The 26477-nt window shown below is 36.4% G+C and overlaps 2 protein-coding genes and 1 long non-coding RNA gene across 3 annotated transcripts in view; all 3 read right to left on the bottom strand.

Annotated features, from left to right (window-relative positions):
• Positions 1–10098, bottom strand: part of LOC309705887 — a 269576-nt gene extending 259478 nt beyond the window's left edge. The window contains exon 1 of the long non-coding RNA XR_014276628.1: positions 7515–10098. This is a non-coding gene — a long non-coding RNA (uncharacterized lncRNA). The remainder of the gene's footprint in view (positions 1–7514) is intronic.
• axin1 (axin 1) overlaps positions 1–13892 on the bottom strand; it is a 36326-nt gene extending 22434 nt beyond the window's left edge. Inside the window, exons 1-2 of the mRNA XM_082531950.1 lie at positions 13830–13892; positions 2099–2284 (exon numbers count right to left, since the gene is read on the bottom strand). The gene's annotated coding sequence lies outside the window, so the exon portion shown is untranslated. The remainder of the gene's footprint in view (positions 1–2098; positions 2285–13829) is intronic.
• A 1814-nt stretch (positions 13893–15706) lies between these two features.
• Positions 15707–22126, bottom strand: pla2g10 (phospholipase A2 group X). Its single transcript, XM_082529776.1, has 4 exons — positions 22030–22126; positions 21337–21505; positions 20551–20657; positions 15707–19294 (listed from the first exon to the last, which is right to left on the bottom strand). The coding sequence occupies exons 1-4, from the start codon at positions 22064–22066 to the stop codon at positions 19146–19148; spliced, it is 462 nt and encodes a 153-aa protein (XP_082385902.1). The 5' UTR covers positions 22067–22126; the 3' UTR covers positions 15707–19145.
• Between the last annotated feature and the right edge of the window lie 4351 nt (positions 22127–26477).

Consider the following 26477-nt stretch of genomic DNA (forward strand, 5'->3'; position numbering starts at 1 on the left):
CTATAATAACATATTGTTTTTGATTAGTAAGTAATTACATGAAATCATTAAAAAAAAACTAGAGTAGGATAACAGGATACAGGTGTATACAACAAGAACACAAACATTTCACACTTTGTCTCAACGTATCACTCCAAACACCGGCTCAAACCTGGAAACCTTTCAAGTGTGAACTGTAGTTCTTACAATATTTATGCGGGCAACATAAAACATGAAAAAGGCCCAATGCACTGCAGCCTCCTCGAGGCAAAATAGATTTTGTGCAGAAGCAGTTTAAGCATTTTAAGTACCCTGACAGTTCTCTCTTTATAGCATCAGTTACTCTGTGTTATTGTTGTTTCTTCCAAAAGCAAATCAGAATAATTCCAGCACTGTCAATTTTTTAACTGGTACTTTCTTTGAGTGAAACAAAAATAATTTGGTCCTCTAGTCACATATGTAGATCTGTAGTTTAAATCTTGATGTTTTTATGGATTCATTCTTAGCTTTTAACAATCAAACAGGTAATGTTGTGAAGAACAGCTTCTTACGAACTACAAGTGCTAATACAAATAGTTATCCAAACCTTTGTCACTCCTCAGCTGGTTAACTGTAAATCCCTGCACATATTCGTGACATATCGATATCAGAATTTGTAATGGCCGATGAATATAAGATGGGAGATGTTGCATAGTCTGTCAGCCAGGGGGCACTGTGTAACTTCCCAGTTGGCAACACTTGTTTGGAATATCCCAATCATAACAACCAGTTTGTCCGAGCAGAGTCGGGCAGAGCGTAAACAGAGTGTACACAAGTAATCCATGGCTTGCTGTGACAATAATCAAGCATTGTGATGTTATCTTAATAAGGACTCGTGAATAACTACTCCTATCAAATGATAGGCAAATCTGTTTATGTTTGAAAGGGAAAAAAATGGCTGATTATATTTGTAAATGACCATATATCAGTATTGGCCTTAAAAATCTTGCATTGGCCAGGCTATAGTATTATAGTCTTATAGTATTATAAGACAACGCATCACTGTTGTTTTTACTCACTGGCCAGCTGTGAAATAAGGAACTGATTTTAAACATTTTAATTGTTAAAGCCCTTCATGAATCAGCTGCACAAAAATATTACAGGTTTTTTAATTCCATATTTTGCTCCTTAAGGTCATCCCAACAATTTCTCTTCGTCTTGTCTATAATCTAAAGGCAACCATTCTCTGCCACCAGACTCTGGAATCGTCCCACATAAGAACATATTTATGTGCTTATTTTAACTGACAAATTAATCATTTTATCCTAGGGTTTGCATACCATTTTATTTATTTATTGTATATTTTATTAGTTTTTTTTTATTGTTATCACATTGCCTTGTTATGGGTTCTTGCGTTTTGTACCTGTTTTTGGAGACTTGAGAGTATACTATGAAGCAAGATCAATGGGTTAGCGATGATGAGTTTAAAGTCAGAGTTTTACATGAGCAACTTGCTAAGGCGTACATTACTAAAGCTATTTTAATATCCCCTTTAGTGGGCTACTTGGAATAGTAACATGTGATGTTACTTGTATCTAATCTAAAGTTTCCAAGCTCCAATTAAAAATCCAATTAAAAACAACCAGCAGCACCAAGAGTGCAATCGGCTTTAAAATAAATACATGAACTCCAGTCAAAATCTTTATTTTAACGCTCTTGTTGCAGCATTACTCTCTTTGCTTATTTCCAGTAGTGTTGTACTTTTTGTCGGATTGTTTTTGAATCATCATGACCTGATAATGTCTACGATTGGAATCATTTTGTGAAAAAGAAAAGTCATATGGCGAGTGAAACGCCTCCTTTTATGTCAGGACACACAAAGCCTGAACCAGAAAACCAAGTTTAACGGAGAAAGTTGAAAGATACCCCTTATCACTGACTGAGAGTTTCAGGTTTAGTCAAGCCAGCTAGCGCAAAGGAAGTGTTGCTATGTCAAACTTCTTTTGTAGTATACTCCTTTGTAGTGTTAACTGGAAATTTTCTCCTCCAAGGGTCAACAGCTTCTGGGTCTACATGTTTATATTTGGTGAACACACAGATGGAGAAAAGGCAGATCTGCAAGCAAATCCACCTGCATTACCTTGAGTTTGATTGACTTCCTCACGCATCCTCCAGTAGTGCATCCTTTTATTGAAGATTCCATTGTATTGTTACTCAGCACACATTTCTTCTGCAAAGGTAAAGCCCTTCTCACCCCCGTGAAATGGAAAGTCCTGGCTGAAGCAGAATGTCGCCATAATGGTTTGCCATTGCCATCCATTTGCTTCTGAAAAGAAAGAAATATTGGTTAAGACTAGTTCCTACATAACTGAAAGAATGCAGGAGTTCAACATTATGGAACAGTTACATTTTCATTTGAAGATGTTTCTGCTGCAATATATCTGAAACCAAAACCATTACTGATCTACATTCGAAATATTCTTGAAAAAACAAAGCTAAAGCTCCTAACACTAGGGTAGGGTGGCCTCATGCCCAACACAATGACCCAGTCCATTACACCGATAGTTTAAAATTGTAAAAAACTATAAAATTGTAGGGTCTTTACTTTAGATTATAAAGTGCCTTGAGGCGTTGTGATTTGGTGCCCTATAAATAAAACTGAATTGAATTAAAAAGCTCAACTTTTTACACTTTGAGTCATTCAGTCCCTCCTGAGATAATTTGAGATGTTTTCTTAGTCACCACCCAAGTAGGATCTGTTGCACTACAAAAACCACTGACACAAGTTGACACTGAGGAAAGTACAGGAGTAGGTCAAAGAATCAAGAAGCAGGCAAACCATGCACAATATAGCATCCTCTCTAACCTTAGCCCTGCTGCCACCTTTAGTTCAAAGATGAATAACAATCTTACCGTAAATAAATCTCCCCGTTTGTACAAACTCCTCTTGTACAATCAGGAGTTGTGCAACCAAAACTGGCACACAGATACCTCTTGAGCATCTAAAGGTTCTTATCTATACCACATGTAATGATGTTGTCACATTGTCTTGCAACTTTGTAACAGGCTAAGATGATATGATGACAACATTACATCTGCTATAGATAAGAACCTTCAGATGCCCAAGAGGTATCTGTGTGCCAGTTTTGGTTGCACAACTCCTGATTGTACAGGAGGTGTCTGTGAGTAATCAGAGAGAGATTTCTCATATTACAGTTAAAGTAAATAAGAGGAGGTTAAAGTCCCCAAAATTAACAGATTTGATGGTTCCCAGAAGTCAGTTATCTGCTTTTAACTTCAGCAATTAACAAGAAATAAAATGTGCCTTTCTGCATAGAACTGTCCCTAAAAATAAGTGTGCTTTATCATAAAAGACAAATTCACACTTTGACCTCTTTTGGCATGCTGTCCAAAACATAACACCACAAACTGTAAATAACTGCAACAGTGAAAAGGTTTAAAAACATAAGCTCAAGAAGTCCTGTAACCAGAAGGCTTTTCAAACTGGACCTCTTTGATAGTTTGAAACAGCTGGGTGTGAAATTTGTACAAAAAAAAATGTTCTTCCCTTTCTTTTTAACTACAAATAAATAACCCTCAAGCAACTGGCTCGGCCAAGCTGCTTAGTGCACAGAGGAACAATAGAAGAGGCTTCTCTGTGCCTAACTCTGAAGTGTGAACAAGTTTTCACTAAAATCAGCAAACCTATTGTAAAATAAGCACTTTGTGTCAGAATTGTTATGGAAACACACTTGTATAAAACCTTTAAGGAGAAGATTTTACATTTTATTCTTAATTCCTTTATGCATGCACCCATCCTTCATACTAAATTCTAAAAATGCACATTCACTATTCTGTACTTTGCAGGGGGGATTTTTTTTTCACAACCCTACAAAGCTACCTTTTAAAAACTGTTCTCATATTTTAAAATATTCTCAAATTACTGCTGCAGTTAAGCATTACCAGAGGACAACTTCATGTCTCCCAGTTCAGCTCTTTATGCATTCTTTTGTTCCACCTGTCAGTGTGGATTTAGGCTCTTTTGTAGGCTTTGGCTGAAACAGGCTTATCTCTGCTGAAGACTCTCTGATGAACAAAGCCACATTAAGATATTTAAATGGAAGCTCCCATTTTCAGTGCACACAATAAAGATTTTTCAAGCTGGCTGTCTTCAAAGAGTTTGCCAAAAGTTAAGAAGTATAAAAGAAACAACGAAGAGGACAATGCATCTTTCAAAGCTCTCAAAACTATAATGTAAAGCAATCGCCGGGCTTATGGACTAAAAACATTCAAAACCGTTGATATGACGAACGAATATTAAAGCTTTTCTGTATTTGTTTTAAGTTCTGGAAATGATCCAAAGAGTAATATCAAAAGACTGTCAGAAAATGTATTCTGATGTCCTGCTGATATCCTTTGTCCAGGCTGAATAGATCATGACTAACAAGTCTTGGAATGGATTAGCCACAGAGGATTGAGCAATTTGCAGACTTGAGTTTATTTTGCAGGATATTATAGCTTGCAGAGCACCATATTCCCAGAAAAAGGGAAAATAAAGCTTATTAAAAGGCCTACATTTCCCATGGTGATATAATACCAAAGACATACATGCAGAACCATGTACCAAATGGCGAAAATACATTGCCAGACATCAGCCGGCTGGAAGAAATCCAAATTAATTTAAGTGTTCAATCTATCGTGGTCTTCACTTGTCTGGTCATCCGATACACACTCACTGGTCAAATCAGATGATGTGCTTTGCTTTTGATGAGAGGGCTGACACAACAAAACAGTACGGCACAGACATGAAAGACGGTAACAGACGTAAGGGAACGATACACAAGACAAAGGAACGTAACACCAATTTTCATCCTCACAGATTCCAAAGCAAACATTAGACCTGCTGGTTTACCTTACTGTGTGCTTCTTGGTTTTGTTGTGCTGAATCGCAGACTACTCCCACCGCTTTTCTAGGCATCGAGTATAGTCCTTCATAGTCTGCAGTAAAGACAGCCGCCATCTTTAATCACAACAGAGTCCATCTGTCGATGGTTCTTCCCTTTCTACCCTCTCTTTCTCTGTTCCAGTCTCTCTGTTCCAGCCCTCTGTTTGTTGTGGGGGGGTTCTTATTTTCCATCCAACATCAAACCACCATATCGACAGGCTCATGGGCCGCCCAGTAGGGGAGCAGCTTGAACATGCTGCATTGGCTGTTGTCCTTTTCCAAGCTGCAGTTGAACTGACCGCATTTATTTTTCTCTGACTTATATGGATAGCTCGCGTAACATATTTCTGCTCTCAGGCCTTTGATTTCAACAAGCCTGGCCTCAAAGCTCCTCCATGATTGCTCCTGAATGCATCTTTTCTTTGGATGTTCTGATTGATGTGTTTTGGGGTTCTCTTTGATTTAGGCCACATCTGTGTAACTACAATTAAATTCATGTATTTTTATTCAGGATTCAGATCGTTTAAGCCTCAAATCTGTTTTAATGTTTTGGGTCTCTTCCCCTTATTTTCAGCTATTCCGTCATATGAAATGTACAAAGAACATCGTTCCTTTAAAGCAAAGCTCAGCTGAAATTCTTTGATCTCACCAACTGAAGCTCAGTTTGACTTAAGAACCTTCAGACACAATTATAAGTCTAAAGACTGTATCTGCCAGCTTTCGTCCAGCTAATGCATTTCATTTAAAGTGACATTTCTTTTTTGCTCCTTTTTGGCTTTCAAAGCTTGAATGCAAAGCCGTATATTGTTTACTGTCACTGTTCTTGCACCAAACTCTTTGAATGAACAATGAAAGGAGTTGAATTTCAAAATGGTAGATGCTCTCACCTTTCTCTCCTGCTGTTTGGCTCGTCGGATCTTATTTCTGTTGTCCGCCATGACTGGGCGCAGTCCCCTGTCTGCCACTCTACAATACTTTCTGCTCATAATGATTCTTACTAGTGTGTTGCTGAAAGATGAGCATCTTTACTTTATATTACAGCTTTAGCCGTGCGACCCTATTGGAGGAAACAAGGACCAGATGATTGCATGCACAATGGTATTGTAGCTATGGTAACAGACCCAACAGGCATGAGGACGTGCACCTAATTGCTTGTACAAATTTTAAAGAGAGAGAGAGAGAGAGAGAGAGAGAGAGAGAGAGAGAGAGAGAGAGTAAGGAAAAGAGTGAGAGAGAGGGAGAAATATAAGTATTCAGTCAAACTGGAAACCAAGCATCAGACATACGCACGGGTAGCAGCAGCAGAGAGAGGGGAGCCACCCGAGCAAGAGCTACGCTCTTTGGAAGAGCAGGTAATGGCCTTCTTTAAAAGCAAAGGTATAGAAATGGACAGTAAAAATATTGAGGGATGCCATCCTCTTCCGAGAAAAAATCAAATACCTGCCATTATCATTCGTTTTGTTAATAGAAAACAGAAAAAAGAACTGCTCAAGCAAGGAAGAAAGCTAAAAGGTACAAATGTTTATTTAAATGAACACCTAATCAAGAAAAATGCAGACATTGCAAGACAAGCAAGAATATTAAGAAAACAGAAGAAAATACAGTCAACTTGGACGTCAGACTGTAAAATATTCATTAAGTTAAATGGAACACCAGAGCAGGCTAAGGTTCTAGTCATCAAAGAGATGACGGAACTAGAAAAATATAACCGATAAATGCAAAGCAGTGCTAAATATGATGTGACCGTCCAAGTGCACAACCAACGCAGATGTCTGACAATTTTCAACTAACAACTCATATAGATATTGAAAATAAGACATTGATGTATGACAGCAACATAGATCCTGATTGTAATTTCTTTAACAATAAGACAAATGAATGCAATTATTATACAAATGAGCAACTTAAAAAGGAATTCAAGGTAGAACAGGGTATAACAATGGTTCACTTTAATAGTCGAAGCTTATATGCAAACTTTCAATCCATCAAAGACTACATAACACAGTTTGAACAGCCATTCAATGTGATAGCCATATCGGAGACCTGGATAACTCCTGGAAAAGAAGAAGACTTTAAAATAAATGGATATGAATTCTTTCATGTAGACAGGATCAACAAGAAAGGAGGTGGGGTGGCACTTTACATTGATAAAAACCTAAAGTACAAAAGAATGGGAAGAATGACAACTGTTATTGATGGAGTGATGGAATGTTTATCAGTGGAAATAATTATAGAAAAAAGGAAAAACCTAATTGTCAGTTGTATATATAGAACACCAGGATCTAAGATTGAGATATTTAAGGATAATATGGAGGACTTATTTACAAATATAAATCAGAAAAGAATGTTTATTTGTGGGGACTTTAATATTGACTTATTGAATCCAAATCATAATAAGAGTACAGAAGAATTTATTGATTCCATGTACAGCATAGGTTTATTTCCACTGATAACAAGACCGACCAGAATAACATCTCATTGTGCAACTCTATTAGATAATATATTTACAAATATAATAGAAGGAAAGATAAAAAGTGGGCTGTTAATCAATGATATAAGTGACCATTTACCAGTCTTTGCATCGTATAATTGCCATTATAAAGTGAACAACGATGGACATAAGATTATTTACAAAAGAATAAGAACAGAGAAGACCTTAAATTGTCTTAGAAACGAACTTTTAAAGCAAGATTGGAATATTGTGTATGAACAAACAGAAGTTAATAAAGCTTACGAAGGATTTTTAAGAACATTTAACACATTACTTGATAAAAACTGCCCAGTAATTGAAATCAATAGGAAACACAACTATGCAGGAAGACCATGGATGACAAAAGGACTACAAAATGCCAGCAAAAAAAAGAATACCTTATATCGAGAATTCATAAAAAAGAGAACAATAGAAACTGAAATGAAGTATAAAACTTACAAAAATAAATTAACTAATATAATGAGATCCTGTAAAAGAGAGTATTACATTAAAAGGTTAGAACACAATAAAGATAACACAAGAGATATATGGAATGTATTAAACAGAATAATCAAAAATGAATCAAGGAATAATGATTACCCTGGGTACTTTATAGAAGGGACAAGAAGTATTAATAACATGGAAGAGATAGTAAATGGCTTTAATGAATTCTTCGTAAACATAGGGCCAAAACTGGCAGAAGAAATAAAGGTTGATGGAATAGAAAGGGACACTGGTGAAAATATTGAAAGGAATAGTAGCTCAATGTTTTTAAGAGCAGTGGAAGAGAAAGAGATTTATGACATGGTTAGAGGACTTAAGAACAAAACCAGTACAGACTGGAATGATATTGATATGGTAACGGTAAAGACAGTTATTGATGGTATCGTAAAACCATTAAAATATATATTCAACTTGTCGTTTCAAAAAGGAGTTTTTCCACAAAAAATGAAAGTTGCTAAAGTTATTCCCATTTACAAAACCGGTGAAAGACATAATTTTACAAACTATAGACCAGTGTCAATACTCTCCCAGTTCTCTAAGATACTGGAAAAACTCTTCATAAAAAGATTTGACAGTTTTGTGGAAAAATATGAATTAATGACAGATAGTCAGTATGGGTTCAGAAACAACAGATCAACAGCTTTGGCACTGATAGATTTAATGGAAAAGATAACGGAATGTATGGATAATAAGAGGTATGCGCTCGGAGTTTTCTTAGATCTAAAGAAGGCGTTTGATACTGTTAATCATGAAATTCTATTAAAAAAACTGGAAAAGTACGGGTTTAGGGGAGTGGTTTTGGAATGGTTAAAAAGCTATGTAGGGAATAGGCAACAATATGTACAAATAAATGAATATAAATCTAATTTGATGGATATAGCTTGTGGAGTACCTCAAGGTTCAGTACTGGGTCCAAAAATGTTTATTATGTACTTAAATGATATCTGCAGAGTATCGGAGATTTTAAAGTTTGTAATATTTGCAGATGACACAAATATACTGTGTGCAGGTGGGGAATTGCCACAGGTTTTGGAAATGATCACACAGGAATTAACGATATTAAAGAAGTGGTTTGATATAAATAAATTATCATTGAATCTCGATAAAACCAAATTTATGTTGTTTGGAAACCAAAAGAAAAACATCGAAGTAGAAATATGTGTTGACAATGTATATTTAGAAAGAGTAAATGAAATAAAATTTCTTGGGGTGATCATTGACCACAAGCTCTGTTGGAAGCCACACATTACTTATGTTCGGGGGAAATTGGCACGGGGCATTGCCGTCCTGGGAAAAGCAAAGCATATGTTGGATCAGAAAGCACTGCACATTTTATACTGTGCTTTACTACTGCCATATATGAGCTACTGTGTAGAGGTCTGGGGAAACACATACAAAAGTAACACACAAACAATAACTATAATACAGAAAAGGGCCATTAGATTAATAAATAATGTAGGGTACAGGGACCATACAAATGCACTCTTTGTCAAAATGCAAGCTATTAAATTCCAAGACTTGGTGAAGCTTAAAACAGCGCAAATAATGTATAAAGTCAGAAATAAATTGCTTCCCAAAGAAATCTGTAAATTGTTCATAGAAAGAGAAGGTGGGTATAACTTAAGAGGGAAATGGAATTTAAAAATACAAAGTGCTAGAACAACTTTAAGAACTATGTCAATCTCAATTGCAGGAGTTAAATTATGGAACAGTCTAACAGAAGAAATAAAAGACAGTCAAAACATAAAACAGTTTAAAGTAAAATATAAAAACCTAATTTTAAATAAGTATAAGAATGAAGAAAACGGGGTTAACCCAGGACGGTAATGTTGCTGGTAATGGTGTTGCGGTTCTTTTTTGGTTGTTTTTTTGTTTTTTTGTTTTGTTTTGGTTTGTTGTTTTTCCATAACTTGTGTATCTGCAAATATACACATTCTGTATTTTTCATATGAAAGAAACTATACTGTGGTGGGGCTTGCTAATTTCTTGTTTTTGATTTATGTATGTTATGTTTTGTTTTACTTCATATGTTTATATGTTTCATATGTTGTTTGTTTAATTTAAGACAAAAAAAATTAAATGAATGAGAGGTAAAACTTGAGGGGGTAGGGACAAATAAGTAAATACTTCAGCCTACTCCTTTTCAAACAAATAATGGAATGATATTTTGTAATGATTGTGAAGGCACATGTTTGAAATGTTTGAAATAAAAATGAACTGAACTGAACTGAACTGAAATTGAATTGTTTCTTAGACGTCTTGCAGGTTTTTCAGCCATGAGAGGATTTGTTATTTAAACTTACACGTATGTGCTGTGTAAGGCGGTGGAAACAGCCCCGTTAATAAGCAAATGAATGCAAAGAAAAGAGAAGAGATGTGGGTGAACAGAATATTTGGAGAGAGAAAGAGAGATGATATTCCCTTTGTCATGCAGCTTAATCAGTTGCTTACCTTTCAAGTGGATTTCACACTTGCATGTCTGTTTGCGACCAGGGTCAAATACCCTTCGCACAATGACCAATTTTCCCTTCAAACTACACCAGCAGAGACCTGCAGCGTTGGCTGCCACTTCATCACATTTAATTTACACTATCTACGCTTAAAACTTACATTTAGGTTGCTCTATTTAAAAAAACCAAAAAACATATTTGTGCAAATCTGTCAAAATTACTATCACTTTGTTACTTTGTTCTTTTTCTCAACAAAATTCCAACCGCTTAGCTGTCCAAGTAACTTTACTGTGTATTGCTTTAACAGAGGTTAGTGCTCTTTTTATGTGATTTTCTACAAAAAACGGAGGAAACAATTATCTTTATTGAGGTAATCTAACATACTTCTGCACTTCTAAAGTTTATTTTATGGTTCTGCATGTATCTTCATTTCCATAAGTATTTGCCTATGCAGAGGGACTTACGCAACTTACGCAAACACGCTTGCATCCAGCTCTCCAAGGAACTAACAGTATGAAGCTCAGTCAATGAACGTGCGCTGACTGACTGAAAATTGGGCCATAACAGAAATGGGAGGAATAGAAGAGTTCACCACAAACAGTGGAAACACAAAAAAGCAAAAAGCACAGTTGGTTGCTACAGTGGATGCTTTTCCTTCTTTTTAACACTTCATTTCACATCAGCTTTTTGTATAACTTTGCTCTTCTCCATGGCCACTTGCTTGTGACAGTGACCCCCAGTGATGGGAAGCAGCTACAAAGTATCAACACGCAGCCAAAGATGGTTGCAATTACTGATAAGTCAAAGGAGCAATGTATTGACAGCATTTAGTAGAAGCCCTCAGGGATTAATGAAGGTCTGTTATCGTGATGGTGGTGCTAATGTGCATGCTCTGCATGTACATGGTTATTAAGGAAAACATCTCTAAGCGTTTTATGCATGGACAAGGAAAATAAGAGTCAACATCAGCTTTGACTGTGCATGCTTTTATCTAATTTTTAACTTCAGACTGTGCACAGTATTCTCGACAGCACTTTTCTACAGTTGACCACCTGATGTGCTACGATGTTCTTGACAGCACTTCCTTTGCATTTTTCATGGATGAAATGAAAACAGAAAATCCTTTCTTTAAAATAACTCGTGTTGACGTAGCCCTTTTTAAGGAACTATAAAAGATAGAAATAGCTACAGAGATGTCACCCATTGGTTTGTGAAGTCCCATTTTGAAGCCTTGAGATCAGCCTTTCCAGGAAAACAGATGTGATAAGAACAGGCGTGTCTGAAACATCACTTGCTCATTGGCTCATTGGCCATAGCTTGTTAGTAACAAGTCCTTAGCCAGAGAGTGGGGAGAAAATGCCACGGCATGACCAAAATTTCCAAAATAGATTTAGGTTTTTATTTAGTGTGACACAAAATAAGTTACTGAGTGCATAAACACAGCAGGGAAGTGTTTAACGGGCCAAACAGAAAAAAATATTTTCTGATAAAATTCTACAGGATCAGGAGTCTTTTTGCAATAATAGCCATCACCATCTAGAGGCACTTTTACATTGACTTCAAACTAATTCTATAAAACTAATTTTAAAGGCACCAAAGGCAATTGATTAGCTTTTCTGCCACAACAAAAAAAAAAGGTTAATAACTATATCGATCAAATCAAAACAAGAATGATAACTTTCTGGTTCGGTCGAATTTGTCAATTTGTTGGCTTTCTTTTATTCCATACTTTCTGCTAAAGTACAAGTGCAAACTTTAAACATAGTGCATACATGGTTAGCACTTGTGATCTCTGCAATATGAAAGAATATACAGGGAATTATTTTTTTATGAAATGAACAACTTTTTATCAAAACCAGTCTAGCGTGACTGCCATAAAAATGCTTAAAGATGTAAAATAGAAAAACAACCAGAAGGTTAGTGCAGACTATTTATTTTTATATTTATTTATTGTCCACTTACTGTCAGTTACCAGAACTCAGACAAAGCAAATGTGCTTCAGTCTAGAGGAAAAAAAAATCTTGTCTGTTTACCACAAAAAATAAATAAATAAATATTCTCATAGTTTCAGGGCAAAAGAGTATTCATTCACAGGCAGCATAGCAAAATAGGATTTCTCACAGCAACAGACCAATAAATAATTAAACAGACTGCTACAGTGATACTACTTATTCTCTCAGGGAGTAAGATGCTTGGTGTTTCCTTCATAAAGAAGAATGCACACTGTAATCTTACACTGGAAAATATTCTATTTCTCAGGTTGTAATGTTGCAGGGGTTTATGATTTGAAAAAGAAGACCAGGGAAAAAATCATCTATGAGCTATAAAATAAACCACAGGCCCTTTGAGCAGTTTGAAATCCTTTTGATTCAATGCTGGATACTTATCTGGTTTTATTGTAGAAACCTGCCCGTAAGACAGTTACAGTCTGCTCAATAAAAGTTCATCTTAAGAGCATGCAATCCAAATCAAATCACATAATTCCCTAGATGGGAACTGTAGTTCAACAGTCACCTTTGTTAAATACTTGAGAAACTTAAAAAAATCTCACAGTCTGAAAAAATATATTAGTATATTAATAAATGTAACACTCTTGTTTTTAAGTACTTTGCTATTTATTTTAGATGAAAGTTTGCTGCTTTGGTCTACTAAAGCACAGAAAGAAACTGGCACGTTTCAAGGCACTCTGAATTCAATTTACCTGTGTGTTTTTATTCCACAGAAAGCCAATTTTCAGTCTGTAGTGCTGTATGTGCTATAAGCAGGTCAAGGTGAGTACTCTACATCTGCAGTTTCCACTGCTAACACACTCCCACTGGAAATGAGTCTTATTCATTTTTCAAACAGCCTCTAGCATATCTGATAAAATAAAATATAAAAAGCAGCTCGGCCAAGCATTCATCTTTGATGTTTTGCAAAGAAATACTGTGGAAAGCTGCAGTCTGATTTCATGCATATTGTATTCCTTGTATTCCTTAGCAACGAATTGCAAGCAGCTCACTGGTTTTTGTAGCTACTTCTCATTCATGTCCATCTCTGTCAATTCCATACTGACTAAAACAATAGGACTGCACAAAATTGGATTCGATTTAGATTTGTTCTGATCATACATTTTCTGTAGCACCACTGTTAGGCCAAGCTGGGAAATACAATGTTTTTGAGTTCCTGAGCTTGCAGACATTATTTCAATCACTTACACTTTATACATTGTTTGATAACAGTTTTTTGTTTGTTTGTTTGTTTGTTTGTTTGTTTGTTTGTTTGTTTGTTTGTTTGTTTGTTTTAAGAAAAATAACTTTATCAATAAGATAATTATTTATATATAAGAAGGGTAAACCTTCAGGTAACATCATCTTTACTTTTGCTTGACCCCATTGCTTAAATTAGTTCAATTCTACATTGTGTACTGTTTTAGTTTTGCAGAGTGTAGCAACATCACCATTTCTAGTAGCTTTCAACAGAAACAAAGAGTAACAAAGAGTAACAACAACAGCAAACCTACCTTCTGTGTAGCTCTCTGTTGCTAACACTAGTCATAGGAGAGCAGAGACCTCTGCCTGCCAAAGATTACAAACCGATCTTGTTTTCATGGAGTAGAGAACAGTGCCCTCTTGTGGCCAAATGTCGACAATACATTTGTACCGATTGCATGTTTTATCTCAGCAGCATAATGGCGCCTGTCTCGTGGGAAAAAGACCTGAAGTAGCAGCTCTTCACAATAAGTCATGGAATATAAACTCACAATGAAAATACAGCTGTTCTTATAACTATTAAATGATATCTTGATGACGAACACAGCGCAGGCGCGGTGGCCAAGTGGTAAGGCGTCGGTCTCGTAAACCGAAGATCGCGGGTTCGAACCCCGTCCGTGCCTTTTGTAGTATTAATTACTTTTAAACGTTAACTTTTGTGAGAGTAATTGCATTTGGGACCTTTTTCATTATTTTTCAAACAGTATATAGCTAGAAAATTAGCCACTGTAATCCAGGATGTTGAATACTTGCATTAATGTCTTGTCATACATTGAAAATACTGTACAAATAATACTTGGCTTGAGCTTGATAACTAAAAAAATATGTTTTTTTGTCATTTATAAACTAAAATAGCAGTTCAACATTATGAAATTTGAAATTCTGTACCCCATATCTGCTCAATAATTCTCAATGAAACACATGTTGGTCACATAGCACTGTGATCAGCTCTGAGACAGAATTAAATTCAATTTGTTACAAAATGTATTCAGAATCCACCCTCTTTCCTATATAGATAAAAGGTCCATAAATATTTGGACATGTTGTTTACATCACCACGGCAAATTTTAAATGAAACAATCGAGGTGTGCATATTTTCATCTATTTCAAATAATGCATTGATGAAAGTATTGTATTGAATGTTTAAGAATTTAAATACATATTTTTCAAAAAGGTTTTGATATTTGACTGACAAATGAGACCTGGTACTTTGTAATTCCATTACAAGCAGATAAAAGGTACTTGGCATCTGTTCATGGGAACAGGTCGTGCAATCAAATTCTTAATTATAAAAGACTATACTTACATATCGCGTAAGCAACCCAAGAGTTTCTAAGGACAGAGAAACAGGATATTCTTCAATAGTCAAGCCAGTCACTTGGTCTGAACTCAATATCACATTGTTCTCATGTACTGAAGACAAAACCAAAGACAAAGGCAGAGAGAGCAACAAACAAGCAGCAACTGCAGGAGGCTGGAGTAAAGGCCTAGCAGAGCATCTCAAGGAAGTAAATGCAGCATTTAGTCAAGTCTATGGATTCTACATTTCAGACAGTCATTGAGTACTTATATATAGCCCGTTATATTTAAAATTATATTAGCTTGTCCAGTTACTTTTGAGCCTTCAAAAATGTATAAAGGCTCAAAAGTAACTGGACAAGGTGTGATGTCTCTATGTGTATAGAGACATCACACCTTCTAATTTGAATTTTGGGATAAGATCAAATTACTGGCGCAATCAGTATCATGAGAACTCATTTCAATGCAAGGCATAACTGCAAAGAGCCATGGATGAAGATTACATGGAAATGGAAAAATCTGTAGTAGATTTGCATATTTACCCATGTGTTTAAACAGCTCTAGCAGAGATCCACATTTTCTTATTGAACACTATTATGACATCACGAGTGTACATTTTATTCCCCAAAAACATTTCATTAGCTCAAAAATATATATTTGTATTTTTTATGCTCTGCAAACATACCACTGATGGTAGACTAGTGCAGTTTCCTGGGTAACGCTTCGTGTTGCAGCATCAATGATTCATATCTGGTTCATGTTGCATTGCAATCACGTTCTGTGTGCTGAAGTGACCCTTTGTGAAATGAGAGGTGATAGAAGGAAAACAACTGGAAAATGCTGCAGTGCTTTGCAAAAGCTTTAATCAGTGATGTTGACAACACACCGCTGACGGCTGATTTTCAGACTCTGGCTACAATCACTGAGACTCAGTGCTACACTTCCTTGGTCCTAAATCAGCACCTTGGTCACTAAAAACTATCACATGGCAAATTCACTGGTTCTAGAGGGTTTTCTTGTCATGATTGTGAAGTGGAAATGTCTTTTTGACTCTATGAGCAGAAGTTTTCAGGAACATGTTTACGACAAATTTTCTAAGATGAGTTTTTACTTACATCCATCCAAGTATATAATGCTGTGGGCGTTTTTTCCATCCTAAGATTTGTTGCCTTCAACCTTGTGCTTAATGCTTTTAATTCAAGATTCAGCTCAAGATCTATACTAGTCACCCAAGATGACATATACCAGCATGTACGCATAATGACACAGTCTCACCTTAGTGCCTATGAGATCAGAAAAGCAATTATCGCCTTCAAAATAGCTTTGGCTTTCACAGCAGCTTTTAAAATCCTAATATAGTAAGTAAGATACTACAACCAAGACACTTAGTAAGCTCAAATAGCCTCTGGACTGCCTAATGACAGATGTTTATCGCTTTTCCCTCTAGAGTTTTCCGTCACAGGTGGAGGCTGTGTGGAGAAACATGGAGGAAAATACTTTGAAAATGCGTCTTCACACAGAATCACAGAGTCATTCATTAGTTTAAAAGGGCTGAGTCAGGGCTGTATTTCCAAATATAAAAAGTGCCACCCCAAGCTGAAACTTGAATAAATTCAGCTACTTGTTGCTTATATAATGACACATGGTATTTAAGTAGCAGGTTGTTATTACAAAGGGACTGTTAAGATTTCTACAGATTCTACTTTTCCCTAATTATAAACATTATTATTTTTGTGAATAATCCATGTGAAGAGCTGTATCATCTCTGTAATAGAATCCCCTTGAATTCATTTTCTGCCCTCTGCAATTTAAGCCTTAGAAAGAAGAAAAACACCACAAATGGAGTATAACAGGAGTAAAACAGGAGGAGGAGAACAAAGGAATCAGTAGCACGTGGCAGACTGGCAGCAGGTCTAGGCTGCGCTCACATTGATTTCCTTGTGGGCTGTATACTCTGCTTTCAAAAAAGATTTTTATACAGTGAAGGCAAGAGAAAGTGACCCATTCAACCTGCTCTTACATTCGGATCTCAGTTGGTAATTGTATTATGGAAATCAAAGTCCTTCAGTATCATCACTGAATTAGATGAATACAAAATCATCTGACATAGCATGTGGATAACCTCCAGTCTAGCAAGGCATATCCACATATTTGTTTGTTGTTTATGTTTTGCGCCCTTTAAGCCAGACTTCACTGCGTGCCGTCTGGCTCTCCGTTGGGGACCCAAACAGTTGATTAAAGAATGCAATTAGCATGGAGCAGATTCTGTCAGCTCTCCTTTGGGGATTTAAATGCTATGAGTCGATGCACGATTTCTTCAAGAGGACCACATTGCTCTGCAAGATGCTAATATAGGGTCAGCTAAGACCAGGTTTTGCATTTGTATGCGCTAAAGGAAACATTATTTTCGGCAGTTTAAATGTAATGACAACCTAAAACTTACAGTGTATCTAAAATGTGTTTTAAAGAGAAACGGAATAAAATGTTTGTTCTTCAGAAACTTATAATGGCTAAAAGTGTTATTTTTACATATTTATTCATATTCATTCACCGTCTGTAGCAACCAGACCAGTGCGACCGAAGCTTTTCATAGTATTTATCTTTTCATTTTTACAGATGAAAATGAAAAGGAAAAAATAAAGAAGAAGAGTGGAATTTTGAGTCACTTTGTCTGCCATGCGGTGGATAGAGATGACTTCTTTAACCTCAGAGTTTACACATGGCCAAGCCTGGACACAATCACACAAGTGTTTTGGGGCTGTGACCCAGATTCTTAATTCCAGTCCGGGACTTTGGGTGGAGCACTTTGGCGTCATCTCCCATTTCAGCCCACACAACTGAACTGCACTAATTCAAAGAAAACATGTTTCCTATGTGAATTCCCTGACCAAGCTTACAGAAGTGTAATATCAGATAACATCAGATCAAGTAACGTTGAAGAAAGCTTTGGCTACTTTGATTACTGGCTGAGATACTCTTTACTGGACATCAGAGAGGAAATAAAGTTTTACCCCTTTTATCTAAAATTGGTCCCAAAACCAGAACACCAGTTGTGGATCCAAGAGAACATAAAACATTAATGCTTTTTAGTTAATATACTTTATTGAGTCAGTGACATGTTACTGATCATTATGAAGCACTAACAAGAGCTTTGTTTGGATGTGTAAAGATGCCTGCATAGCTGTGGATGTGGCTCCATCTACAGGTGAATATCAAATGTGTCAGTGTATTTACATATAGCCTCCTGTTATGAAGAGGGCTGAAGATGTAAAAAAAAAAAAAAGTTTCTTTATTTCAGCGACTAAAGGAAACCATTGAAGAAACAATAAGATTCTGCAAGCAAAGTTTCCTAATGGCAACCCAGACAAAATCACCTGAGATCACCTTTAACCCTTATGAAAAGAAAAATTTAAAATTAAATATGTAAATCTTTTAATCAGTAACCTGTGTGGTATGCAGATGTGTGTACTTGTGGTAGGTACATTAATTAAGAAATAAAGCACGCAATATTCTAACAATCTCAAATTAGCTGGAGGAGAGAAATAAAAAGACTGAGTCACTATATACCTTAGATGAACAATCAAATCACAGACCAAATATTGCCGCAGCTGAGTCATTCTCCTAACCGCGAATCCAGGAAGTGGATATAGAGGCTTCAGGCCGTTGCACATGCAAAATCATTTGGTAGCTATTTAGGGATTATGAGGTAATCTGTACACATCATAGGAAAACACATGCAACTGTGACCATATTTTAAAACCTTAAAAGGAAGTAAACATGCAAGAGGTTTCAATTTTTTTTTTCAGTAATAAATACAAAAATAAAATTTGGCGCTGCTGCTGAGACTTTTCCCTCACTGGCTTTGGAAAAAAGTGGAGGAAGTCGTGTCAGAGCAGATTTTAAATATAAAGAAAACAACCCTCACCATTAGCTCAAGTGTGGGGAGTTTTTTTTTTTAACTCCAGTAAATGAAATCCAGTCAAAAACACACCCAAAGCATAGAGTCAGCTTCACTGTTATGAAGCAGGCACTCCACTTCACAGTTCAGTAACACATGCTAGCCAATAAAAGTACTATTGTTAGGTCTGAGTATTTGATTGTTCCCTCTATTTGACTCGAGAAAGAAAATAGGTGGTGTTCATTTACTGTAATACGTTTTGTGTTTTTTATTAAAACAATTTCTGCAAAAGCAGAGTGACTGACTTACTGTAACGCTGCGTATATTAAAAGAAAAGGCACATAAGACACATAAAGATGTATTTATTGTGTCAGTAAATATTGCATGTAGGATGCTCATGGCCACATAGAAAATCTGGCCATAGTGCATATTTCCGAATGAAAGGTGCTTTTCTCAAACATTTGGCAGCATCTCTGTCACACTTGCACAGCAGCTTTTCGCATTGGTCCTTCAAATTATCTGCAATGAAGAACAGGATTTTCACTCATTTTCAGTCAATTTTTCATTAACATTGTGAATCTCTTTTTACGTTTTTCTGTTTCATAGCTACGTATACAAACATTTGGAGAACTCCAGCTATATTTTTGTTTCATTTTTAGCAGTTTGTCTATAATTAGAGAAGTTCAGTAACCAGTTATAAATACCATTTGGGTCATGTTTAAACCTAATAATGTACAGTGCTTAATAAATTTAGCAGACCAACACTCGAAGTAAGGTTTATGACACAGCTGACCTAAATTAACACTCTTGGTAATCACCAAAATCATTTTTTATATATTTCTGTCATGGTTAATCTGCCAGTAAGTGCAAGTTCTTTAGTCAAAACTAGATTTTTTATGTGAAAATATAATTATTGCTGTTATCCACGAAAGTTTACTGTTATACAAAAACCATGTTATTATTTTTTGATTCAGATGCCAAATTACAGTTATTTCTAAACAGAAAAAAATTTAGTGAATGAATAATATGCTTGATTCATTTCTGACCTCTAGGAGAAACCCAGTGTGCTAGGTATAAAAACATGAATTCAGTTTCCTATTTGCCTAATAAAAAACAAAACAATTTTAAGATAAGACAGGATTTAGACAGATTTCCAAAATATTTGTTTTGTCTTGTTTTTTTTTTTTGGGGGGGGGGGGGGGGGGGGGTTGACAGCTGGTCTTTTTGATAAGCAAATACTGTGCTTTATGCCATTAAGATATCCTGGATAAATCCTTCTTTTCTCCAATCAACTGTCTTCTTATTTGCTTTCTGTGTTTCACTATGGGAAAGCATGAGCAGCCTCATCCTTTCTGTGGCATAAACATGAAGGTGCAGGTGCCCACATGGCAGTTAAGCTGATTATAAGAGTGAGTGATCAAGGGCGATGACCATCTGACCACCAATTTCAAAATAAAATGAATAAATAACAGCGCTGCAATGTCAGTAATGGTCTCCGCTGGGGCATTCCTTTCAAAATTGTGTGCTTCTGCCACTGTTTGTCAGTAAGATTACACTAAAGCTATCTGTCTGCCTTTTGTGAATCCATCTAGGAGACATTGAGGGGTAGCAAAGGAAGATTTTATATTGGTACTGATCTCAATCTCAGTACAATTGGACTTAGTGAAGAACATCCTAAAATTCAAAGCCATGGAATTAATAAGAGCATCAGCTGTTTTAACTTTAAATCATGGATCGCAAAAAGAAAAACAAAAGAATGATAGAAATCGCAATACCACACTCAGCTGTCTTGTCCTCACAGGTCCACCGATACTGACTCAATTTTGTATAGCAGCCAAGACGTTCTGCATCTCCATAACAGCAATCATGTCTGTGGCAGCACCTGCACACAGACAGATTAACAACATGATAAATCCATTATTTTGAAAACTGAACTCGGCCCGATCTCAATCTAGGAAAGGCAGGGTAAAGAAAACAGTAGGTGGGTGGTTGCAAGGCTGTGGTTTAAATCACACCAGGACTATTTAAAAGGCAGGGCAGGATCACCACATGAGTTTTCACAACAGATAGTTAGAAGTTAACTGGCTTGAGGGGGTGAGATGTCTTGTGGTTAAGAAGGAAAAGAAGGAGACGGTAATTAGGATTTGGGTGTGGAATTTTTGGAGTAAGTATTGGACCGTGTGAGTCTGCTGAATTTACACAGCATTCCCTCCTTCCATCCCGTCGCACTGCATTTGTGGTTCACTCGACTCATTCAGAAGCGGAAACTATGCGTACACATCAGGATGTGGATAGACTGGGAAGAACCAACGGCATTTAGGAGGAGAAAATAATATGTACACATTATTTCCTCCTCCTGCGACGAAAGGCTAAACTTGACCTAAGTACTTGGAAGGATATTTTTTGCGAAGTGTAATGCCTAGGTTGGTTATATATAGTGTCAGCTGACTGTTTACATTTTGGAGTGCGCTATCTTCAGGTGACCAGATATACTATCCTCACCAATTTGTATTTTCTTCTGTCAGGTTCTTAAGGGAATGTGATAATAAATGCTGCCTCACCAGTCTGCCCTGTCCTTGGGCCAGCCTTGGCCGCCCAGACCACAGTAGCATCCGTACACCATATAAGCCAAAGCAGATCTCCCGGTGCTGCATTTGATTGCTCCTGCCAACTCAAGTAACCCTCGCTTTGTCCGCTGCGATCTGCGTGTTGCCGCAGAGGCCACAGTCACTGCAAAGAGACACAAACAACACAAGAGAAGGAAAGAAGTTATCTCTCTGTCCCTACACCGGTCCATGTACTATATATGCTTTAGTGATTTGGTATGCAACACAATCTTGATAAAATTATACATTAAAGAGTTGCAAAGACGTTTGTGCTGCTATTTGCTGGCTTTATATTGTAAAATGTATCTGCAAATTGGATTTAGGATATAAGAAACTTTCTGTAGCTGGAATTGAAATGTTCAGATGTCCGTTGCAATAGGTAACAGTACTCAGAGGACTGACTTTCCTGTTACTCTCCCTGAACACCATACCTAAGGCTTTAAATCACAGACAAGCACATACTATTTTACAGCAAAATCAACACAATTTGCTCCATTTCAAGTGCTCACTGAATCACTGTTCTTGTGTAAACACAGGTAGTTTTCCCCTCAAACATGCACTGACTACCTCTTGAAATAACTTCTTAAGCGTGTAGTTTTCACTATGCTTCCCTGTGGAGCTCTCTTTTAAAGTAAATAATCACCTTACCAGATAGCAGGAGAAGTATCCGATAAAATACTGCCATGGCATGCAACAGGTAGTTAAAAATCTCATCTGTAAGTGCTCTTCACTTCCACCCTCTGAGTGTAACATTGAAAGGAGTGGAGAGCTTTTTATAGACGCTGTTTGAATAATCTCCTGAGCGTAACTATTGGCTGGAGGCTAATCCAGTGTTTGTGAACTCCACACTGTATATAAATGCCACTTGTTTTGCACATATTCAACTCTGTATATTTTATATATTTTATTATTATTATTATTATTATTATTATTATTATTATTATTTTATTTTATTTTTTTACTATTTCATTTGTAAAAATGTGTACACACACACACACACACACACACACACACACACACACACACACGTAGGAAAATATTTAGTATACACATCCAGAAATGCATACACTATTATATATTGTACATATATTTATTAGTTTCAGGTTGGCCATTCTTGTATTTTGCTCGTTTGTGTTGTTGTGTTTGCACATCTCTGTTGCTTGTGGGGCTCGCACACAAGAATTTCACTCGCATGTGCTGTGCCAGTGTGCCTGCACATGTGATGTGACAATAAAAAGTGATTTGATTTGAATCTATGCTCCCCCTAGTGCTTTATTGAAGTTGGATCAATGTTTGTGTTTTTCTTTCGTTTTAGCATTAACACTGCAATATTGAGAAAACAAAATGTTCTGTTTTTAGATTTTCTAGAGGTGTAAGATGAGTCGAAGTTTTATGGAAAGACACATATTATTGTTATTATCGTTATTATAAGAATTTTAAACATAGAAAAAAAGATTTTCAGCTTTTTTGGGGGGTTGACAGTGACATATAATCATTATTACATTCCCCTCCTTTGCCTTTGGAAAGCAATACCACCCACCCACTCAGAACATAGGGAGCATCAGGGGCTGCTAGGTGGGAAAGGTTTTAAGTCTACCGTAATATGTTAGCACTCGATCTCAGACAAAGAAAAAATTGTCCCTAGACCCTCTGAAAGGGTTTTTTTTTTCTAATTGGATGAATTGCATCCACAAACCAAACCAAACCAAAGCAGTAATGTGTTATAAAAGCAATGATGTTTTTTTGTCTTTTTTCCCTGTTCCCTCTTTTTCCCTCTTGTCAAATGTCTTCTATCTGTAATAACAAATATGGCCGTTACTGCACTGGGTTGGATAGTGATGTTAAGTGCTTCTGACAGTGTTTTAAAAATCTTAGACCAGTATGTTATTAAAGCTGGGCATGACCAAAACATGTGGGTCAAGTGTTCTGACACCTGTTGTAACTTGCATATCTTACTCACTTCGCCGAAGTGAGTGTGATGTAAGATTTTGAACTGTCTTATACTTCATTTGGCACAGGAAGAGCTGTAATTCGGGCATTATAGAGCACTATTTTCAGCTTTTTAAATGTTCTGTCTCCATACAATAGTAAATAAAAACTAATAAAATATTTGTTCTTGGAGAATAAAAGTATGTCTTAGATCAGCTCCAGCACTCCCAACCCACTGAACCTACATGTTCCAAATGAGTTCAAACTTTTTAAACTTAAACAGTCATTTTAATACTATTGAAGAGTCATTGTGTAGTCCACTCATACTTATGCATTTGTGTTAGTATTTGTAAGCTAAACCTGGACATTTTGGCCATATTCCATAATTTCAATATTTTTCCTGAACAATTCGAGTTTTTGTTGCCAGATGATCTACCAATGTATAATAGGATCATTATCCAATCATTTTCTATTTTCAGCTGGCTATTTTATATGTATTGTTTGGAGTTATTCAGCTAATTGTTTTCTATTTATTTATTGCTTTTAGATCAATTTTACACTGCCACAATCTTCCTGTCCACTGGTGACTCATTTTTCTTTTTAATCAACTTGTGCTTTACAGTACATTTCTAATGTTTTTCTGATTCAGCCATAACAAAAAAGAAAGAAAGAAAGAAAAGAAAAGAAAATCCCCCCTTAGCTGTTAACACACCTGACCTGCAAACTGCTAAAACCTCTGCCTTTTCTTAACAGTGTTCACACTTGGTGGTGATCAGTTATTAAGTGCATTTGATTAGCAGCACCTGGCTGCTATTTCGCCTCCTAATTCTTATGGAAGGGTGTACTTAGTTTTTCACACATTACTTCTGCATTTTGGCTCAGTTTTTGCTCAATAAATAACGATTTTGTGTAATGAGTCATGTTTTGTAGTTTCCTAATTTTAAGGACCCAGTTATTTTTATTTAATCCTGACATGTAAAAATGTAGAACTGAAAGAGGGTGTGCTTTCTTTTTACTATGACACTATCTGTTTTATTTTTTTAAACGCCACACAATTGCAACTTTTCAACTATCCCTTGGAAACTACAAAAGCACCATCTAAGTTACAATTACCCTTGGCTGAGAATCACCGTCTTAAGGTATAGAAGCTTTCAAACAGCACATCATTATTCATACGTCTCCACTTCTTCACAACAATTGCAACCAGACAAGCTAATTACGGTCATTAAACCCTAATAATATACCTTTTCTTCCTTAATTATAAAGAGATGTGCTCATGTGTCTCATCTGTCACTCTTCTTTTTCTAAATAAACAATTCAGTGAGGAGAACAGAAGAGGCTTTCACTGCTTAAAACTCTCAGCATATATTGCAGCTATCATTATTGTCTGTTTGATTTACAGAGCAGCACTTCAAGTGTCTAACTTCTGAAATTGTTTCAATGACAAATTTCAAGCCCGATTTGAAAATGGCACTGTGTTGTATCACTGCTTCTCATCTTTTTTATTATGTTTTTCTGAGAGTATTTTTCCAGATCTGTCACACTTGACTCTGTCGTCATCAATAATGTGCCAATGTCAGGGAAGCTAAATCATAAAAAGGATAGCTAAGACATACAGTATTCTTCACTTCTTTTGTGATTCGGCTCCTCGGGGATGCTTCTGCACAATATGAGATAAGCGCCTCCTCCTGGCAGTTATTACACCTGGCAGACTGCTTCCTGAGGCACACATCCTTCAGTTCTTGTTTATCCGATCAGCCTTATCTCAACGTAGCCATTGCCACAAAATATCCAGCCAGCAGTAGGATCCCATCAGGCTCAATGCACACTGCTGAAGATGTTAATGTTAAACATGAGCAAACTACAAATGTAAAATGAGTCAAATAGCACTAAGCACAATGGTGACATTCAGTGTGTTGCTTCTTCTTCTTTCTTTCTTTCTTTCTTTTTTTTTTTTTTATCATAAAACTCCCTAAAACTGGAAGCAATACTAATACATGAACAGCATTTCATCCTGGTTCAGACATTACAGTTTACCCAGTTAGGACAAACCTGGGTTTGTTTAATGAATGACTAGATGTTACTGTGAGTCACAGATTACTAAACTGGTGTTATAATGAATTTGACATTTTAGTCATCATTTAGAAACTGCAGAAAGATGAAGGCACTTTTGAAGGTTTCCATGGTACCAGAGGATTACTGGCTTTTTACTGTTATTTAACAAAGAAAATGTCTTAAATGTTAAATATTTAAATGTGCACTGTCTGCCCTGCTGACAACCTGTGGTCAAAATTTCCTGAATTCTCCAACTGAGTTTGGAAGGGAAAAAGAAGCAAATAACAGGTTGTGTGCTTGCTCAAAAAGATCTGTGCAGCTATGTCTTTTTTTTTTTTTTTAATCAACCAACACTTAATATATACACACTAAAACCACTTTATGTCCTTATCACACACACTTTATGTGTGTGTATATATATATATATATACACACACACACACACACACACACACACACACACACACACACACACACACACACACACACACATATTGGTGTACTACTTGTGGTCAAAACTTCCTGAATTTCCTGTATATATTATCACATCCTCTTCCTTTACAAAAACAGAATAATTAGTGTGTTGTGCAGACTTTGTTAGTAAAGTAACTTCGAGCTTGGTTTGTTTATAAGTGTGAAGCTCAATGTGAAGCAGTGGACCACTAGTAGTTATTTTTTCTTTTTTTCATTTACAGAGTAACATATTTTTTAAACTGCTTTTTAGTCTTCTTCTTCTTCTTTGAAGTTGTTCCCATCCTATCCCTAATGTCCTCCTCTGTTACACCAATCATCTACATGTCTTCTTTTACCACTTCCATGAATCTCTGTGCTTATCTTCTTTTCCTCCTGCCTGGCAGCTCCATATACAATGTCCTTTGTTCAATATATAACCACCATCCCTCCACTCCACATGTCCAGAGTACCCCAACCTTGCCTCTCCAACTTTGTCTCCAAATCACTCAACTTGAGCTGTTTGCAGGTTGCTCCGAGAAAAAGTGAACCTTATTTTACCTCTATCACATGAAAGTCTCTTATGGGCTCCTCCCTCTAGTTTTTGAGCCACACTTCTATTTTTAAATGCTCTGTGTGCTGATAAATTCAAGGAGGAAACG

The sequence above is a fragment of the Aulonocara stuartgranti genome (assembly GCF_965226115.1).
Source record: "Aulonocara stuartgranti genome assembly, chromosome: 4".
Classification (NCBI taxonomy): domain Eukaryota; kingdom Metazoa; phylum Chordata; class Actinopteri; order Cichliformes; family Cichlidae; genus Aulonocara; species Aulonocara stuartgranti.

Excerpts from the sequence above, each read along its gene's own strand:
- pla2g10 (XM_082529776.1), bottom strand. The coding sequence starts at position 22,066 with ATGGCAGTATTTTATCGGATACTTCTCCTGCTATCTG. Across the intron at positions 20,658-21,336 it reads CCCAAGGACAGGGCAGACTG|GTGCTGCCACAGACATGATT; the intron begins GTGAGGCAGCAT and ends GTCTGTGTGCAG. Across the intron at positions 19,295-20,550 it reads GGACAAGACAGCTGAGTGTG|ATAATTTGAAGGACCAATGC; the intron begins GTATTGCGATTT and ends TCTTCATTGCAG.